Source organism: Rhea americana, unplaced genomic scaffold (genome assembly GCF_003343005.1).
Source record: "Rhea americana isolate MKP2758 unplaced genomic scaffold, rheAme1 scaffold_347, whole genome shotgun sequence".
NCBI lineage: Eukaryota > Metazoa > Chordata > Aves > Rheiformes > Rheidae > Rhea > Rhea americana.
This window is the reverse complement of record NW_028186476.1, coordinates 297,571-316,599: the sequence shown is the minus strand read 5'-3', so window position 1 is coordinate 316,599 and position 19,029 is coordinate 297,571. Positions and strand designations below refer to the sequence as shown.

At 60.0% G+C, this 19,029-nt stretch overlaps 3 protein-coding genes across 7 annotated transcripts; 2 read left to right on the top strand and 1 right to left on the bottom strand.

Moving 5' to 3' along the window:
* The first annotated feature begins 3,706 nt into the window (after positions 1-3,706).
* SEC14L2 (SEC14 like lipid binding 2) lies at positions 3,707-9,749 on the top strand. Of its 3 annotated transcripts, XM_085311684.1 has the most exons (12): positions 3,707-3,856; positions 5,397-5,472; positions 6,107-6,150; positions 6,464-6,523; positions 6,606-6,794; positions 7,434-7,529; positions 7,938-7,998; positions 8,085-8,168; positions 8,704-8,810; positions 8,906-9,045; positions 9,154-9,323; positions 9,590-9,749. In XM_085311684.1, exons 1-12 carry the CDS (start codon positions 3,803-3,805, stop codon positions 9,739-9,741), a joined length of 1,233 nt encoding a protein of 410 aa, XP_085167810.1. In that variant the 5' UTR covers positions 3,707-3,802; the 3' UTR covers positions 9,742-9,749. The 3 variants fall into 3 exon arrangements, with proteins under 3 accessions (XP_085167810.1, XP_085167812.1, XP_085167813.1); XM_085311686.1 differs by lacking the exon at positions 7,434-7,529; XM_085311687.1 differs by lacking the exons at positions 3,707-3,856; positions 6,107-6,150 and having other exon boundaries at positions 5,432-5,472.
* A 928-nt stretch (positions 9,750-10,677) lies between these two features.
* Positions 10,678-12,738, top strand: MTFP1 (mitochondrial fission process 1). Of its 3 annotated transcripts, none has more exons than XM_085311690.1 (4): positions 10,678-10,798; positions 11,354-11,481; positions 11,606-11,838; positions 12,310-12,738. In XM_085311690.1, exons 1-4 carry the CDS (start codon positions 10,732-10,734, stop codon positions 12,383-12,385), a joined length of 504 nt encoding a protein of 167 aa, XP_085167816.1. In that variant the 5' UTR covers positions 10,678-10,731; the 3' UTR covers positions 12,386-12,738. The 3 variants fall into 3 exon arrangements, with proteins under 3 accessions (XP_085167816.1, XP_085167818.1, XP_085167817.1); XM_085311692.1 differs by lacking the exon at positions 10,678-10,798 and adding an exon at positions 10,847-10,966; XM_085311691.1 differs by lacking the exon at positions 10,678-10,798 and adding an exon at positions 10,853-11,036.
* An 859-nt stretch (positions 12,739-13,597) lies between these two features.
* On the bottom strand, positions 13,598-17,786 carry LOC146592068 (uncharacterized). The gene is made up of 8 exons (XM_085311664.1): positions 17,735-17,786; positions 16,660-16,866; positions 15,872-16,052; positions 15,507-15,615; positions 15,067-15,161; positions 14,600-14,694; positions 14,109-14,189; positions 13,598-13,878 (listed from the first exon to the last, which is right to left on the bottom strand). Exons 1-8 carry the CDS (start codon positions 17,784-17,786, stop codon positions 13,598-13,600), a joined length of 1,101 nt encoding a protein of 366 aa, XP_085167790.1.
* Positions 17,787-19,029: the final 1,243 nt, after the last annotated feature.

Here is a 19,029-nt window from a genome sequence, read left to right as displayed (position 1 = left end):
CCTTAGCAACCTGGCAAGATCTCCGTTTCATCTCTCCATGCTATGGCATTCGCACCCGATGAGGGGGAAGATGCCAGCACAGGAAGGAGTGGGAGACCTGGCGTGGGCTCCTTGGGGGACAAGCTGGGGACAAAACTGCTGCCCCTTTGAACCAGGGAGCCAGCTCTGAACTGTGCCACGCTGGGAGCAGTGCCAGCAGCTGCGGGGCCGGGCAATGGCAGCAGTGGCGCATACTAGGGCAGATTAGGAGGGGATTATCGTAAATCCACCAATGTCAGGGTTGGAGCCTCCCGTGGGCTCCGGGAAGGGGGTTGCAACAGGCCTTTCAGGCTAGCCTGCTTATTAGAGTGGGTGATCAACAGCCTGGCTGTCACCCTGCCCGTTTCCCGACATGCCGTGGCCTGCATGGTCCCCAAAACCAGGAGCAGGCAATTGCATCCTGGGGATTGCACAGTGCCCYGGCTGGCAAGACTGCTGGGGAGCCAGCAGGACCGGCCCTGACGATCCTTGTCAGCTGGAGACAACGCCACAGGGGGCGAATCGCTCGCATGCAGGGATGGGTGCTGTGACGCATGGCTAAAGGGTGCTTGGGCACCAGTGGCTTGTTTAGGATCCACATTTGCATCCATCTGGATAGGTCTGGGGTACAGCCCCTGGGGTCTTGTCCCCATCCTGAGAGGTGCCTGGAGCACTCAAACACCCCAGCTGCAGTGGGATGGTGCTCGCGGCTGGGCACCCGGCGGCAGTGGCTTTGGAAAGCCGGGAGAACTGCAGTTTTGATCTGGTGTCAGCACCCCCTGCTTCTCCACTTTCCCTCCTGYCACATGATATTTTGCTACAGAGAGCCTCAAGCTGGGGGGAGCAGTTACCGGTGTGGGATTCGCCGCASGCAGAGCTGGTGGGAGGCAGGCAAGGAGGGAGCCAGGACCAGCTGCAGGGCTGTGGAGGCGGCCAGGAGGCGGCAGGGGTCTGTGACGGAGCCCCAGGGCACTCGGAGCTCTGTGGACAGCTRGGGGCCATCCCGCTGTGCCACGGGAAAGGCCGGCAGCCCAGACTGATTTTGTCTCCGGCAGATGTTTCCAAGCTTGCCTTTTCTGGCAGATTTCACTTTGATGCTCGGACTGGAGCCAAAGACAAACCACCCCTGCYGTCCTCCCGTGGGTATCCAGCCAAAGGCCTTCTCCTCACTGAAACGGCTGTCCCCAGCACTGGCGGCCACTGCTGCTGCTCCCACACCCCTTCAGGTGGGCGAGAGCCCTCTGCTCTGCCCAGGCCACTGCTGCGTCCCAAGCCATCACTCCTCTGCCCTTCTCTTTCTCCTTTTCCACCTGCAGCTAAACCAGTGGTGGCTTTTTCAGGAAAGAAAGAGGGAATGGCTTAGACATGCTGACAAGGGTGTTTTCAGACTTCAGATGCTGAAGGCCTTCGGTATCCAAAGCATCCCAGCTATATTTGCTTTTCCTTAGTAGAGATATGCTGTGTCAAGGCACTGCCGGTACTTCATGACTATTCATTTTGGCTGGGCCCTGAAAGCCACATGGGCTGTGCTGGGGGACCGGCGTACAACTCCGGTGAGGATTGGCTCTATCACCACAGCCGGGTGTGGGAAAGTGGTGCAGAAAATTCCCACTACAGCTGAAGCCGACACGTTTCTCTGGGGTGGCATCCTTGGGTTACCGCCTGCCCTGTCCAGAGGTGTTTTGGAGGAAAAGGGTTAAACRTGCAGCCCAGAACCAGCATTTCTGGCCTCGTCCTGTTGTGGTCACCATGGGACAGGCCTGTCTTGCCRTGGGGATCTGTCATGGATGGATTCACCAAGGGGAAATCCTGCTTAACCAATTTGATAGCCTTCTAGGATGGAATGACTGGCTGGGCAGATGAGGGGAGAGCAGTGGATGTTGGGTACCTTGACTTCAGCAAGGCTTTAGACATTGTCTCCCATAACATCCTCCTAGGTAAGGTCAGGAAGTGAAGGCTAGATGAGTGGACAGTTAGGTGGATTGAGAACTGGCTGAAAGACAGAGCTCGGAGGACTGTGATCAGTGGTGCAAGCTCTAGTTGGAGGCCTGTAGTGGTGTGTCCCAGGGCTCAGTACTGGGTCCCATCCTGTTCAACTTCTTCATCAGTGACCTGGATGAAGGCACAGAGTGCCTCCTCASCAAGTTTGCTGATGCTACCAAGCTGGGAGGAGTGGCTGATACACCAGAGGGCTGTGCTGCCATTCAGAGAGACCCGGACAGGCTGGAGAATTGGACAGAGAGGAACCTCATGATGTTCAACAAGGGCAAGTGCAGAGTCCTGCACCTAGGCAGAAATAACTCCATGCACCARTACAAGCTGGGGGCTGACCTGCTGGAGAGCAGCTCTGCAGAGAAGGACCTGGGAGTGCTGGTGGATGACAAGTTGACCACGAGGCTGCAATGTGCCCTTGTGGCCAGGAAGGCCAATGGTCTCCTGGGGTGCATCAGGAAGAGTGTTGCCAGCAGGTCGAGGGAGGTGATTCTCCCCTTTTGCTCAGCCCTGGTGAGGCCACCCCTGGAGTGCTGTGTCCAGTTCTGGGCTCCCCAGGACAAGAAAGACATGGAGCTACGGGAGAGAGTCCAGCATAGAGTTACAAAGATGATCAGAGGACAGGAGCACCTGCCCTATCAGGAACGGCTGCGGGAGCTGGGCCTGTTTAGCCTGGAGAAGAGAAGACTGAGGGGGGGATCTTATCAATGTGTGTAAGTCCCCGAAGGGAGGGTGTCAAGGGGATGGGGCTGGACTCTCTTCAGTGGTGCCCAGCCACAAAACAAGAGGCAACAGGCACAAACTCAAACACAGGAAGGTCCACATGAATGTAAGAAACAATTTCTTTCCTGTGAGGGTGACAAAGCACTGGAACAGGTCCTGCTGGCCCAGGTGGTCCTAGTGATGTGGATAGCACTCATCACTGGAGGCATGTCAGGCCCCAGCAGGCAAGGGAGAGAGTGGCAGTGTGTGACCCTGCACTGCACAGGGGATGTGCAGGGGAAGGATGGCTGRGGAAGCTTGGCCATGATGGGATGAAGCCCAACCCCGTTTCACGTGTGGGCAGAGGCAAGGAGAACACAACCCTCTGCCCAGCTGGCACACAGGGCAAACGGCACCTCTTGCTTCTGTGAGAATGCAAGAACTGGGACTCTTCCTCCATGCCTGGCCTCTGCTCTGGTCCCTTAGCCCCGTCCCTCACCCTGTCCCTGGGCTGTGACCCCCTCTTGGCTCCCATCCCTCTCCCTGGCCCTGGCATCTCCTAATTTCCCATCTCTGTCCCTGCCCCATGGCTCCATCCCCTTCTCCATCTCTGTCCTTGCCCCATGGCTCCATCCCCGGCTCCATCCCTGTCGTTGCCCAGTGGCCCGTCCCTGCCCCGTGGCCCCATCCCCTTCTCCATCCCTGTCCCCGCCCCATGGTCCGTCCCTGCCCCATGGCCCCACCCTCTTTTCCATCTCTGTCCCCGCCCCATGGCCCCATCTCCTTCTCCATCCCTGTCCCTGCCCCATGGCCCGTCCCCGCCCCATGGCTCCATCCCCTTCTCCATCCCTGTGCCCGCCCCGCGCGGCCCCGGCCCCGGCCCCGGCCCCGGCCCCGGGGCGGCAGGCGCTGACCGCGCGGGCGGCGGCGGCGGGCAGGGTCCAAGGCCGCGGCGGGGCGGGGCGCGGCGGGGCGGGGCGGGGCGGAGCTCCCGGCGGGGCCGCCGCAACCTGCCGCCGCCGCCGCCCCGGCTTTTAAGAGGCGGCGCATCCTCAGCCGGCCTTGGGGAGCCGCGTCGGGCTCGAGCACCATGAGCGGCCGCGTCGGGGACCTCAGCCCCAGGCAGGCGGAGGCGCTGGCGCAGGTGAGCCGCGGCGGGGGCATCGCCGAGCGGAGGTCCCTGGCGGGCGAGGGGCCGGCGCTGCCCCTGTGCCCCGCGCGGCTCTTCCTGTCGCTGCCGGCTCCCGCGCGGGTCCTCGGCGCAAGGCAGGGCGAGGAAAGCCGCCCCCCCCCCCGGGGGCGCGGGCCTGGCTGCAGGCCCCGGGGGCGCGGGCGTGCTGTGGCTGCGGCTGCGCTGCCCGCCTGCCTGAGGAGTTGCTCACCCCGCTGCTCCCGGGAAGCCCGCAGCCGGCGCTTCCTCGGGGCTGCGGCGGCTTCTCAGGCGGGGGCCTGGCTCAAGGCATCCTGGCGGAGATGGTGCAGGCCACGTCCTCTGGGCCTGAGCACCCCAGGGCCACCAGCCACCTCTGCTGGGGCGCACTCCATTGCTTTCCTGGCCTGAGAGAAAGTGCTGAGCCCATGGGAGGCTAGAAAATCCGGGTCCATGCCAGTTCCCCACTTTTSCCGGCAGTTTCTTAGCCGCAGTATGATGCCCAGGCCACTTCGCCAGAGATACAGAGCTCCCCTGGGCTTGGACACGTTGGGAATCCCCTGCTGGACTTGAAACCTGGGKCCTGGAGAGTAGCAAGGTCACTGGAGAGAGCAGATTGGCCTGATCCCACCTCTATCTGTTTATGGCTGGCACCTAAGGGTTTATCTATCCCTGTGCAGTTTAATCCCGATGAGAGGGCAACTTCGGAAACTTTATCTTATCATTTGTTTTCGAAGCCAATCAAACTCCGTCCTGCACCGTGGGCGCTGACAGAACATCCCCTCCCCTCGGCATTGGATGTGACTTGTTCTGGCGCAGGTTGCTTGCCCCTCCGACGTGCGAGCAAGCGTGTGGGCCCGGCGGGTGCTGCCTGTGGCTGGCTGAGCAGGAACCCCCTCTCCGGCTTTGCAGTGGGCGCAATTTGGCACATTGCTGAAACCTCCCTGCTGCAATTCCTTTGAGGGCGAGCGAGAAAGGCGAGCTGAGAAACCCGCAGCACCTCCCAGCTGGAGTGGCTGGATGTTTGCCGTTTCAGCAGTGTTGTTCTTCTCAGGGTGAAGAAGCTAATCCGGGGTTTAATTACACCTAAATTCAGATGGAGATAATCCTAAGCGGCCTCATTAAGGGAAGGGCCCCTGGCTGGTACGGCACAGGGAGACTTGTGCCCTGCATTACGTGGCCACTGCACCAGGGGGATGCCTGGGTCAGCAAGCCTGTGTGCTGCGGCTACTCGGGGCTGTTCCCGTGTTCTGAGGGACCCCTGGCCCCTTACACAAGGAGGCTGGCTCAGGGACGCCCTGCTCAGCAGCTGGCCTGGGGACAGTCACTCACCAGGGAGGAGAACAGAGACCACCCCACTCATCACACCTGTGCTTGCACCTCTGGCCTTGTGGGTGCAGCATGGGGCATCACTTCTCTCCTGAAGCAAACCTCGAGCCTTTTTGCTTCACCATTGCCTCACGGGGTGGCAAGCGCCCATGGGGGCATGAGCGGGGCTCTGAGCACTGACTGATTGTCGCTCTTCTCCCCACAGTTTCGGGAGAACCTCAAGGATGTGCTCCCGTCCCTCCCCTCCCAGGATGACTATTTTCTCTTGAAATGGCTCCGAGGTAATGCATGGGGAGGGCATGGTAGGGGCCGGAGCCAGGATGGTGGCTGGGAAGCCCGGCATGCACGGACAGGGTGTGCAGCTAGCATCCCATCACCAGCATGCTGGGCTGGAAACAGCAGCCCGGAGCAATTAGGGTATGGCAGCCAGAGCTGCAGGGGTTGGGGCATCACGCTGAAATGCTGGGCTTGGGCTTCCCTTCAACTTGGTGAGGGAGGCAGAGAGCCTGAAAGGGCCGTGGGAGCGCGGGCAGGAAGGGAGCATGAGCTCCTGGTGGCTATGGCCTGGCCGGAGCTGGGGGCTGCTCAGCGGGCAGGCTGCCCAGGGCTGGCGTGCATGCCAGGCTGCTCTTCTTGGACTTTAGAAAGGCGATAAGAGCAGAGATTGGCAAGGACAGTGGGTTCGGTGATAATGGAGCTCGCAGTCCGGGTTTCCGAAGGGCCTGCTGTGGTCGCCCTGTGCCCGGGACCCGCAGGGGGGCATATCTGGGGCAAGGACTGCCCCATCCCCTCTGCCCCAGATGTCTAGCAGGGCTGCCAGGAGCTCCTGGGTGCACGAGGCAGTTTCACCCTGCTCGGACTTCGGGTGCCCACTTAGACCCTGCGGCATGGTTGAGCCTCTCCGCTCTCTTGCAGCACGCTGCTTCGACCTGCCCAAGTCGGAGGCCATGCTCCGCAAGGTGAGAGGGGCCTGCCTGCCCCGCGATGCTCTCGGGGAGGAAACCCCAGCGCTGTGTCGTGGTTGCTTTGTGTCCACATTTTCCTTGGACGTGGGGACAGCCCAAGCGGGGAAAACCTGCCCCGTGCTGGGGCCCTGAACCCAATCCTCCTCTCCCGACATGGGAGACCTTACTGCTGTGTGCCCTGGTTGAGGGGCTGGAGCGGTCAGGCTCAGAGCGCTCCCCATCCATGACCGCAGCCTGAGTGTGATGGATCCAGCAGCATGGGGATGCCAGTCCCCTCACCTCGGCTTGCTCTGCCTTACGTTTGCAGCATGTAGAGGTCCGGAAGTACATGAATGCTGATAACATCCTTGACTGGGAGCCCCCTGAGGTGAGTCTCCGTTGGCCATGGGGTATGAACCTCCCCAGGCCCACGTGCCTCCCAGGCCCTGAGGTCCTGTCTGCTCCTGCAGGTGATCAGGAAATACATGTCTGGGGGCATGTGCGGCTATGACCGGGAGGGCTGCCCCATCTGGTATGACATCATCGGCCCTCTGGATGCCAAGGGGCTGCTCTTCTCTGCCTCCAAGCAGGACTTGCTCAAGAACAAGTTCCGCGACTGTGAGGTGCTGCGGCATGAGTGTGAGAAGCAAAGTCAGAAGGTGAGGTCCTACCGCCCACGTTCTGCTGGCTTCCCTGTCTCTTTCGGTCCTGCCAGTTCATGTCCCATCCAGCCCTGCTGTCCCCGCTGGCCCATGTCCCCTCTATCCCCATCCTACCCTGTCTCTCTGCCCCACCATCCACACATTTGTCGTTATGGCCTTTCTGTCTGCGCTGATGTTTTGGAGGAGGCTCTGGCTGTGTGAGGGTCTGGCCTGGCCAGGGCTTGGCATTGGGCTACCCCAGCCCCTGCCTGCCACCCTGATGCCATGGCTGCCAGCGGCCTGTCCTGCTCTTGCAGGGTGGTGGGGTAGGAAGCCATGGGGTGACCAGGGCTGTGTGGGAACCTGTGGGTGGAACGCGTGGCTGGGCTCAGGGTTGGGCTGCAAGCAGTGCTTTGGCAATAGCCACTGCTTCCTCATGCAAACTGGCTGCCTGTATAACCACAGGCCAACCCAGGGCATGTCTGCCTGCTGGCCTGGGTGCAGCTTGCCACTCCACTGCAGCCAGCACCGCAGGGTGCTGGAGTCCTGCCCTGAAGCCATCTGCTCACCCTGTCCCGTGGCAAGTTCCTCTCCATGGGGTCTGGTGCCCCACAGGGGCTAGCCTCTGCATGACACCATGTCCTCCCTTGCTCCTAGCTGGGCAGGAAGATTGAAATGGTGCTGATGGTTTATGACTGTGAAGGCCTAGGCTTGAAGCACCTCTGGAAGCCAGCTGTGGACACGTATGGAGAGGTGAGGGGCTTGCTGGTGTCTCTACCCACCTCTGCTCTGGATGTCTCCAGCACATCTCCCCATGGGAGGGAAGGATGGAAATGCTGCTGGGGTCAAAACCTCCTCCCTTGTAGTCCCTGGGCTGGTGTGGTGTTGACTCACGGATCTGGTCTGACTCGTGGCTCTGAGGGCTGATGCAAGAGCAGATCCTCACAGGAGCCTGGCCAGATGCAGGCCACCCCATGGGCAGCTGTGGCTGGGAAACCAGCATGCAGTGCCACTGGCTCCAGAGGCCTTTGGGGGATCCCTGGAGCTCAGGGTGTCCTATGTGCTGTCCCACATCCCTTGGGGGGAGTGGGGCAGGGGGGAGCTGAGGCTGGAAGGTGAACATTGGGTTTCCCTTTGACTAAAGCTCTCCCCATCTTGCAGCTTCTGTCCATGTTTGAAGAGAATTACCCCGAATCCCTGAAGCGCCTATTTATTGTGAAAGGTGAGTTCAGCCCCAAAGGCAGAGCTGGACCAAAAACCCATGTTTCTGGGCTGCCACTGTTATAATGCTTGGCTTCCCTTTCCCAGCTCCCAAGATCTTCCCAGTGGCCTACAACCTAATCAAGCACTTCCTGAGTGAGGACACTCGCAAGAAGGTCGTGGTGCTGGGATGTGAGTTATGCTCAGGCCCTGCTATACTTGTCCCTGGGGCTGCCCCACTCCTCCTTTGGCTGGAGGGGCAGGAAGAAGACCTATGGGCTGCTTCTAGGCTCTGTGGGGATCCTCTGGGACTGTATCCAGCCCACCATTCCCCACTGGCCTAGAATGTCCCAACAGGGGCGAGTGGAGCCTTCACCCTTCAGGGCTCTTAGGAGGTGGCTGAACATTATGGTTTCTGAGGGGTGTGAGACTTGTGACTCCTTCCTTGACTGTGGTGGGTGGGAGAGGAGGAAGCTGTGGGAGGACTGGTCTGTCTCCCCAGCCCCAGGCCAGAGGCAGAGCCAGCCACAGCAGGGTGAGACATAAGCTGAAAGCAGGGTGCAGTCTCCCTGTTTGCTTTTGTCCACCCAGGGCTTTGCTGGGCCAACCCTGAGGGTGTCCTCAGGAATCAGCCCAAGTGAAGACCCTTTGGTTGGGCCAAGAGCTCCTCTGTAGGTTATGGCCCTCCAGGAAGCACCCCCCAACCTGCTGTCCTCTGCCCTGCTAGCTAACTGGAAGGAAGTCTTGCAGAAATATATTGACCCTGAGCAGATCCCTGTGGAGTATGGGGGCACCCTCACGGACCTCGATGGGAACCCCAAGTGCCTGAGCAAGGTAGGAAGAGTTCCTTGCCATCCTATGAGCCCTCCTCAGTGAGGGCAGGTAGCCCACAGTGCCCTGTGGTCATGGCTGGCTCCAACCCCTTCCAGATTAACTACGGTGGGGATGTGCCCCAGAAGTACTACGTGCGGGACCAGCTAACGCAGCAGTATGAGCACACGGTGGTGGTAAACCGGGGCTCGTCCCACCAGGTCGAGTATGAGATTCTCTTCCCCGGCTGTGTCCTCAGGTGAGGGAGTGGCTGGGCTGGCAAAATGGGGAATTGGGGTGATAAGGACCTGGAAGAAGATGCCTGCCCCAATGGCAGGACATGATACTGTCCGCCTCTCTTTGGCAGGTGGCAGTTCAGGTCAGAGGGGGCTGACGTGGGGTTTGGGGTGTACCTGAAGACGAAGATCGGGGAGCGGCAGCGAGCCGGCGACATGACTGAGGTCTACCCTAACCAGCGCTACAACTCGCACATGGTGCCCGAGGATGGCTCCCTCACCTGCTCAGCACCTGGGATCTGTGAGTGTCCCCTCATCATCCCTGCTGATTCTGCCAGGGCAGCAGTGAGATCTTGCACCCCACTATGTGAGTCATGGGTGGGAGATAGGGGGTGGCTGCAGAGCAAACCTGCAACTTGCCCTGTAAACAGTCATTGGGACAGAGGCTGGCTGAGGTATCGGTGAGAGGGAGCGAGTGGCCCTGGTTGCCCTGACTCTGGCAACAGCAGGATGTGATGCTCCCCACCATAGGGTCTTCCCTGACACCCTGACCCCTCCTGCTCGCAGATGTGCTGCGCTTTGACAACACCTACAGCTAYATCCATGCCAAGAAGGTCAGCTACACTGTGGAGGTCCTGCTGCCGGACAAGACCTCGGAGGAGCAGATCCAGAAACTGGGGGACAAGATGAGCGAGGTGGCCCTCAATAACAGCCCGTAATGCCTGTGCCTGGTGCCTTACCCTGCTGGCTTCCCTCAGCCCTATGGTCTGGCCCCCAGCACGATGGTGTGTCATGCCCTCTGTCACCCCCCCGGAGGTGACTCTATGCAAAGTGCCTGAGGGTGCAAGGGTAGCTTCCCTGGGTGCCCTGCCTCAAGCTGGCATCGACATTGGTCTTGCCACCTGCTTGCTGGAAGGGTGCAAGGGGGGGGGGGCTTTGTCAGCCCTGCTGGGCAAGCTGCTACCTCCTTGCCCTGTGTGGGTGCTGCCCCCCTCAGAGCCAAGCGAGGCAGAACCTGCCCCTTATGCCAGTGGAGGGCTTTGCTTCTTATAGCCTGGGCAGCCCCCCCCACCCCCCCAAAGCACACACACACATGCACCCTGCACTTTTTGGGCTGCAACAGTCCCAAAGGGCTGCTCTCCGCACCCTGAGGGCAGCACTGGCTAATGAAGGAGACTTCCCCTCTCCACTGCTGCCGGTTGGACGGAGCTGGGGGCTCGTTGTCGTGGGACACACGGCTGAGGAGGGGTGGATGGGGTGCTGGGGCCGGCGGGCAGCACCCCACGTGTGCCTTAGGCAAGCCGGGAGGCATGGCGACGTGAGGGATGTTGCAGGAGTAAAGGGATGGACAGAGACACGTCTCGCCTGCTCTCTGTAGCTGAGGCGGCTCGGCCCAGGTACCAGGGGCTGCCCCATSGCTGCGACTGGCGCCCGCGGCCCCATAACAGCCCCTGCTGTGTCACCAGCCCGGCAACGAGCCTGGCCCTGCCCCAGCCCCATCGCCCGGGGCCCTCGATGTCCCCACGTGACCCGCCCCTCTGGCGCGAGCATTGCGTCAGCATCCCCCTGGCGCGGCCATTGGCGCGGGTCCAACACCAGGACCCGTGCGCTACGCACACATGCAGTTGCGTAGGAGGCGCCCAGGTCACGTGGTTGCCAGCACCTCCGCCCCCGCCGCCATCTTTCTATGGGGCGGAAGAGTCGCGAAGATGCTTACTCGCGTCCGGGGGGAGTGTCTGCCAATTCCCGGCAGCGTGGCGGGCGAAGAGCGGCGGGGTGCGGCGCGGGCAGCGGGCGGGGCCGTGCGGGGCGGGGTGTGCGGCGCACTTTGCCGACGCTCCGTGGGCCGGGCCGGCGGCTCTACGCGAGGGCGGCGGCGGCGGGAGCGCGCTATGGGGGCGGCAGAGCATGACCTCTACCGGGACACGTGGGTCCGCTACCTGGGTGAGCGCCGTGGGCACCGCACCGGCACGTGCGCGGGGGTCCCGCGCGGCACCCCGGCGCGTGGTCCAAGGTGACCGGGCTGCCCCGTCCCCTCCCCACCCCGCCGGCCGGCCGGGGCCGGGCTCCGGCGGCTGCCGCAGCCCCGCGCGCCTGCAGGATCAGGCCCAGGGGGGAGGGTCTCGCCCCCTCCCCGGGGGGCGCCCGGCGTCGCAGCGGGAGCCCGGCCCGACCCCCGTGCGGCGAGCTGGCTGCCACGGCGCAGGGGCCAAAGCTGGGGACTCCGGAGCAGACCCTGCCCCCCTCCTCCCTTCTTGCCATGTGAGAGTGGGTGGCGGCGGGGGGAGGGGGGCAACACCCCGGCCCCTCCTGACCTGTCCTGGCYCCCAGGTTACGCCAATGAGGTGGGAGAGTCCTTCCGCGCCATTGTGCCTGCCGCGCTGGTGTGGGCCAGCTACGGCGTGGCGACTGCCTACGTGACGGCAGATGCCGTGGACAAGGGCAAGAGAGCAGCAGCGGTGAGTGTTGCGGCCGGCGCGTGCCCCCTGCCCCTCTGCGGCGGTGGCCCAGAGGCGCCAGCCCATGGCACCCTCCCCTCGGCCTCATCCCAGGCTCTCTTTGTCCACCCCCTCCCCCCGCCAGGCCCACGCACACGACTCTGGCAAGACGGCGCGGGTGGGGGTGGCCGTGGCAGACACCTTTGTGTGGCAAGGCCTGGCCTCYGTGGCCATCCCCGGCTTCACCATCAACCGCATCTGTGCTGCCTCCCTCCACCTCCTGGGCTCACTGACCCGCTGGCCGCTCCCTGTCCGCAAGTGGACCACCACGGCACTGGGGCTCGCCACCATCCCCTTCATCATCAAACCCATTGACAGGCAAGCGCTGTGTTCGGCCCTGGCAGGCTGATGGGGTGGGRCAGGGCTGCTGCCTCTGCTGTGCTCCAACCCTGCTCAGCCAGTCAGAGTCTGGTCTCTGTGACGTGCGGGGTGGCAGGGGCCCAGTGCTAGTTCTTGCTGTTGAGGTGCTGCCTGGGGAGGACAAGGATCTGCTCCAGGTCTAGCCCTCTTGCCTTTTCCCTCCCTCCCTCCTAAATCCTGGGAAGGAAGAAGGTGGGAATATCCTGGGATTGCTGGGGCAAGAACAAAGCAGAAGCTACTCTAAGCCCCTTTCTGGAATGGGAAAGATATGGGACAGACCCCAGTGTGCAGGWCCAGGCCTGAGGGCCCTTGCCCCCTGCCTGGGGGATGCCTGGCATCGCAGCAGGAGCCTGGCCTGACCCCTGTGCGGCAAGCTGGCTGCCTGCCACCTCCAGGCCCCTACTCATCCTGCTCTTCGCCCCCCTGCAGGGCTGTGGATTTCCTCATGGACTCCAGCATTCGCAAGCTCTACAGCACTGAGGGAGAACCCCCATCCTCATCCTGAGCCACCGTGGTGCAACTCAAGGGGCTAGTGGCACCCTTCCACCCCCTGCATCAGCGCCAACCCTGCACCATGCACTTCGCTCACCAGTGGGACTGGCTCCTGGAGGGGGTTAGCTCTCAGCGGGGCCTGCACCAAGCCAGCAGCAACTAGGGGTTCCTGGCAGAGCCAGACCAGCCCCATCCTCAGGACTGGTAGGAAACCAAGGCACTTTGATGACTTAGGCTGCTGCAATCCGTTCACTGTGAAATCATCCTCAGGTCACAGCCCCAGAGAAGCCCCATCAGATGGTCTGCTCTGCTGGCACCTATTGACTCTGCTCACAGACTGGTCCTAATAAACCATTTCAGATCTGACCCTGCTCCGGCTCCATGGAGTGTTTAGGATACTGAAGTGCTGCTGGCACTTTAGGAAACACAGGCAGTAGAGAGGAGCTGCTGCGTGCTGGGCTCAGGACCAGCTCTGGGCGCATGGCTCCTTTTTCCACATAGACACACCTGGCTGGCCATGCTGCGACAGCCACTGCAGCCTTGCTCCTACCACCTTCCTCCCAGCCACAGCTGCTGGCATGCACCAGTCCCAGCCTCTGAGAGAACAGCAGCCAGGAACCCTCCACAGCCTTCAGGAGGTGGGAGAGCCAGATCCCTGCATCTCCCTGTGCACCACCAGGAAGTYCCCATGCAGTGCCCTTGGGCAAGGAGCTGGATGCCCCAACCTGTCACCCAAACATGCAGCAACAGGACCCTGTACCCATTTCTCTTAAACCAGCCCCAGCTGGGACCCTCTCCATACCRCAGAGCTACCAGGGATGTCCCTAATCCTCCTTAACCCCTGTTAGCAGACATCTAGGGGAGCCTGGGGACAATGGCCAAGGAGCCACCACTATCTCTGATCAGCTCAGGTGCTGCCTCCCACAACCCTGGTTCTGCAGAGCAGGCAAGTCCTAGCACTGCTCCAGCCTGGAGCCACCAGCTCCACAACATCCACTTTTAGGCTGTGCATCACAGGCTGGGGACACTTGGACGTGTCACCAGAGCTAGATGGTCTAAGGGATGTGTCACTGTCATACCTTGCCCCTAGGTAAGGCTGCCGGCCACAGATCCCTGTAGCCTCTAGGAGCTTACTCCTTCCTGCAACAGAGAATTAGATACAGGACAGTTTACAGAAAAAAAAAAAMCCCAAAACTTGTATTGGGGAGGACAAGGGTATCCAATCTCAAGCTGTGCCATGCTTCATGCTTGAATAACCTATATTGGACTCCTGCTGTTTCTCTGACCCTTCAGAGACAACGAGGGCCCCCACCACAGTCTGCAGCTCTGCATGGTAGGGATAGTGCCTCCTTGTCTTCAGCAGCCGGGGCCTTCTGCTGTGCTTGTGCAAGCGGAACACAGCCAAGCCCAGGACAAGGAGGCCTCCCACAAGGCCAGCTGCCACAAGCGCACTGCCCACAAATGCTACACTGGCCAGCAGGAACCTTTTCACTGTGCGGCATGGTGCTGCAGAAAGAAAAGAGGTTTCAGGGATTGTATTGAGGGGGATGGAATTGCACCTCTTAGGCTTCCTAGTCTTTGGAGGAAGGAAGTGCTCGCTCCCAGGCTGAGAGGCCATCACAGCACTAAGAGCCAGAGCTCCAGACCCCTCTGAACCAGCTCAGCAGGGCATGGGGACTACAGAGGTGTGGAGCCATCTGACCCACATCTCAGCAGAGCAAGGTCTGTCCACACACCTTCATACCAYGGGATCTCCTCCTTCTGTACCAGCAGAGGCCCAGCCATCTTCTGGTGGAGCACCCCCTCTCCTGGGAACTCTGCAGTGAGAGCATGGCCCTTTCAGACTTTGTGTCCCTGATCCTTGCTGTAACATCAYGGTGTGACCAAAAGCCCCTCCAGCTCAGGTGTCAGAGATGCTCCCTCCCAATGGCCCAGGACTCCTGGAGGGGGAGAGTACCCTTACTTGGAGGCTGCAGCAAGCCAGTCCTGCATAGATCTACAGGGACTTGCTCCCTGTCCAGAAGGCTGTGCCCAGGTTTGGACCCCCAAATCACACGAGTATGCCTTAGCAGAAAGCCCAACTGCTCAGAGTTTTGCAGGGTTTCAGCTAGCCTTGGCCAAGCAAGTTATCACTATGAAGAAGCCACCAGCAGCCATGGACCAAGAGTCCCCAGGCAAGATATGCACACACAAAGCACCAGAGGTGATGACAGCCCAGGATAGGTACCTGACAGCTCTCTGGGGAGGGCATCACCAGCAGGGCAGTGGGTGTCACAGCAATCACACAGGGCACTGTGGGAAGGGTCCTCTGCATTGCACCAGCTGCAAGGGGAAGGGGGGGAGCTGAGTAGCGTCATGGTCCATCTTCCACTCCCGGGACCTGGGCACTGCCGTTCCAGCAGATCCTCCAGCCCTCCAGGGCTCAGCTGCCCAAGAAGGCAGCTTCCCAAGGGAAAAGACTATCCCCAGGACTCCAGAAAGCACTTTTGCAGTTTGTCTGTATCAAGAGGGACCTATGGTTGTAGTGCCCAGCTACTGGGGGAGAGGAGGTGGCATTTRAAGCAAGACAGGGGACTCAGGCCCTGGAAGGGAGCCCAGTGGCTTTCTTGGCACCTGTGCCTAGAGCACCTCTGGGTGCTCTGATACTCAGATGCTGAGAGCAGGCAGGGAGCCCCTAACAGAGGCCAAGCTTACCTGGCAGAAGCGTTGCTGTAGTAGCAGGATTTCTTGTCATGTCTCTGGGCAGCCCAGGTGCCCCAGGCAGAGACTAGGCAGTGCAGGTAGACCTGCTGAGACATCCAGCCCATCCTCAGAGGCAGCATGAGGCCCAGCCAAAGCACCATGGTGGGGCAGTCAATCGCATGTGCAGAAGGCGATATAGGCCATGTAAAACCTTGGTTAGCTAAACCAAGGCCTTGCTTTGAGCTGCAGCCTTCTTTGGGAGCTTTCTGCTTCACATGCCTCCTATGCACTTCCATGTCCTTCCTCTTAGGCTCACCTTTCACACTCCAGCAGGGAACAGGAAGAGCCAAGGCCTCAGGGAGCAGGAGGGACGCAGGAGGAACAACACTTTGAGACCTCCCCAGAGCAGGACCTCTCCCCTGTCACTGAGTTTACCTGCACCCCAGCCTCACCTCTTCTTTGGGCTCATCGCTCAGCATAAAGGCTGGGATGGTAAACTGAAGGGCAGATTCCTCTCTCCGGTGCCAGACAACGCTCCCCAACTTCTGACCATGCAGACACCTGTAGAGGAGACCAAAAAAACCCAGAGCAACCCAGGGACATATCTGAGGCTGACTCTAGGCTCTACCCTAGATGTACTTCCCTAGCAAAGTTGGAGGCAGAAGCTCTCACAGGAGAAGGCAGACAAAGGACAGACCCACGGCCCTGCCTCAGGATATCTAAACCCTGCAGCAAGGCAAACAGTTGGTCACAGACCACTCACACCATCCATATCCCCATCCCCACATGGTACACCCCTCCTTGCACAGGCACTCACCCCCAGTTGTTCACAACCACATAGATCCTCCTGGAATGGCTCAGGTGCTTTGAGTCTGTCCCATAGCATTCGTCCACATAGATCTTCGGGGAAATGCCAGGCTTGAAYTCAATCCTGGCCTCCACATGGATGGGAGAGCCATGGATGAACACCTGGGGCTTCTTCATGGCATTGAGGTCACCTGATGGAGACAGGAGGCTGAGATCAATACTACAGCTCTGGACCTGYTCCATTCTAGACTGGGATGCAGAACAGACTTCTTAGCCCACCAGCATCTCTGCTTCCACCCCTGTAAGACAGATGCCCGCCTGCAGGTATGTTATTTTGAGGCCCACCAGACAGGTGATCCCTTGCTCCTGGAAGCCCAAGAGGTGTGCCAGCTCTCTCTCCTGTACTCTGGTTTCCCCTTCTGCTCCCTAGGGCTATAGAGCTTTTCTGGTCTTCTTGCTCTTGAGGAGCACACAAGGACCACATCACCAATCAGACTGGTGAGGGGCAGCCAAGCGCTCTTCCCTCCCAAAAGCCTGTGTCAGGCATGTGACGGGGAATATCTCCAGGCACTGCTGTTCAAAGCCCTGTATCATCTGCAACCCTGTGAGTAGCCAGATGCTAGAAATCGTCCTGCAGGGCTGGCCACCTTCACATGGAGGGTCTCTAGCACGGAAAACACCCAGGAGAAAGCACTGGCTGCTGCCAAGTGATCCCTGAGCTGGCCTCTCTGGGGAAGCCTTGCTGGAACCAGTCCTGGGTTCTCATCCCCAGGACCTGCGGCTCAAGGCAGGACCCACCAGAGTGCCCTCCGTCCAGCAGCCTCAGGGTGAAGTTCATCCTTGGCTCCTCCGAATGAAGAGGAGCATGAGTCTCTGCCAGGGGAGGGCTGGGCACCACAGCACCAACCGGCACAGAAGCAGCCCTTGGTTCCACACTGGGGGATGCTGCAGGAGTCACCACCACGGGAGGAAAGGACACCAAAACAGCTGGAGCCATTGTGGTTGCTACAGTAAAAGGAGAAGAGCTTAGCTAACAGGACTGAGGAAGTATTGAGCATGCCATGGCCCAAGCAGCATGCCCCAGGCACAGCAAGGATGCCTGGGTCTGATCTCCCAGGACCTGGGTCAGAGTGCCTGACCTGCACCTTCCCAGTCTGCCAAGCAGCAGCTGGTTTGGGCAATGCTTTGCTTGCAGTAGCMCTTCTCAGCCCTGTGGAGATAGGCAGCCACAGCACAAGGAGTACAGAGCACCCCAGGAAGCTGCTGAGGGGCAGCACACTGAGACAATGCCCAGAGAGCCCAGCTGGAGGAGGAGAAGACAGTACTACCCAAAGGTCTCCATAACCTGCCAAAAAGGCAGGGTTGAACTGCCCCCAGGCACCCCCATCACCCCAGGCAGCTGCTGGTACCAAGCACTCTTGGGACCAGACAGGCCACACCATGAATATCCCTCTGGCAACAGGACCCCAGCTGAGACTGGAGATGGACCTGGAGCTACTCACATGGCAGAGCAGATGGAACAGCATCTCTGACAACCACATGAGTGGCTCCAGTCACCCCACCGATCCTGGACCCTTGGAGAAACACAAGCCCTAAGGAGGGTCRGGGCACAGGGAGCTCAGGACAAGTCCCATTGCTCCACATCACCAAAGTGCAGGGTCATTTACAGAAAGCTCCTCTCCAGCTATAGGACTTGCACAAGCAGAGTCTGGGGAAGACAGGGAGAACCCATGCAGAGCACCCATCACCCTCCCACACCCAGCTGCTGGAGTGCTGCCACCACCACCACCCTTCCCTTCCTGAGGGACTGATGGAGACAGCCAGGGTCATGCTGTCTCCCTCACGCAGGGGTCCTCATCCCAGCCCCACTCACCTGCCACCTCCAGCACAGCCCCATACACCAACACAAACCAGCAAGATCCCATCATTACAGAAGAAAACCTCCAGTGCCCACCCCCTCACACCTGGGGGCCTTTAAACAGTTGGGCACTGGGTGCAAATAAGCCCCAGGTGGGTGCTGCCAACCTTGGGGGTAGCTCAGCCTGCCCTAGAGGACCCTCTCACACTCAAGGTGATGAGCTGGCAAATTTGCAAGCCTCATGGCAGATCTGTGAACCCTGGGGATGGAGGAGGCCAGTGTGTCCTGCTGTCACTTCTGAGAGTCCTCTCTGAGGTGACAAGGTCCATGAGCTGACTGTGTCCGGTCCTGTTGTGGTGGCAGTGGAGCAACATCTCTCCTTTGTGCCATGCTTGGCTGGTCTGTGCAGACCTCCAGGGGTCCCAGACTCCCCTGGCACACTGGGTTGCTCCCCTCTTCTGCAGCTGCACCATGGGAAAGTGGCCCCGCAAGGCTGTGCTGCCTGCTTCAGCACTGGCTGACAGGGTGTTTTGCTCTTGGAGGTTTTTTTGTTTGTTTGTTTGTTTTTTTTTTTTGTTTTTTGAATTTGCTTAATATTCTCTGTGTTAAAATATAGCCCTTAACCATAGGAAGTCAGTAGGAGCAGAGCCCAAAACACACTGATATTGGTCATGCAGCCGCTGAAGCCATCAGAGGGTTTCTGGTGCCACGGGAAGGATGATGCCACATTTCTTTAAAACCAGTTGCGGTTACCAGGGACTTGCGGTGGCCTTTTTCATGTACTGCTCAGGAGACAATTTCAGCTGAGATAGCACAGCCCCCACGTAGGACCCTGAGTGCTGTTCCCTGAACCGGGACTGCTGGACTGAGGAAGGCTTTTTCCAAGCAGCTGGGAAGGGTGCTCCTGGCCATCACTATATATGCCCGTACGAGCTAGCATAGCACTGCGGTTTAAGCATTTAGGGCCAGGATTTTGCCAGCTTAATTCCCTGGGGAAACTGCCTTGATTTTGCGGACCTGTGTGCTCCCAAGCACCCCTTCCCAAGTGCTTCAATAGAACCATAGAATCGGTAAGGTTGGAAGGGACMTCTGGAGATCATCTAGTCCAGCCTCCCTGCTCAAGCAAGGTCACCTAGAGCATGTTAGACAGGGTTGCATCTAGGCAAGCTTTGAATATCTCCAGAGAAGGAGACTCCACAACCTCTCCAGGCATCTTCTTCCAGTGCTCTGTCACTCTCACAGTGAAGAAATCCCCCCTCACGTTCAGGCAGAACTTCCTGTGGTTCAGTTTGTGCCCATTGCCTCTTGTC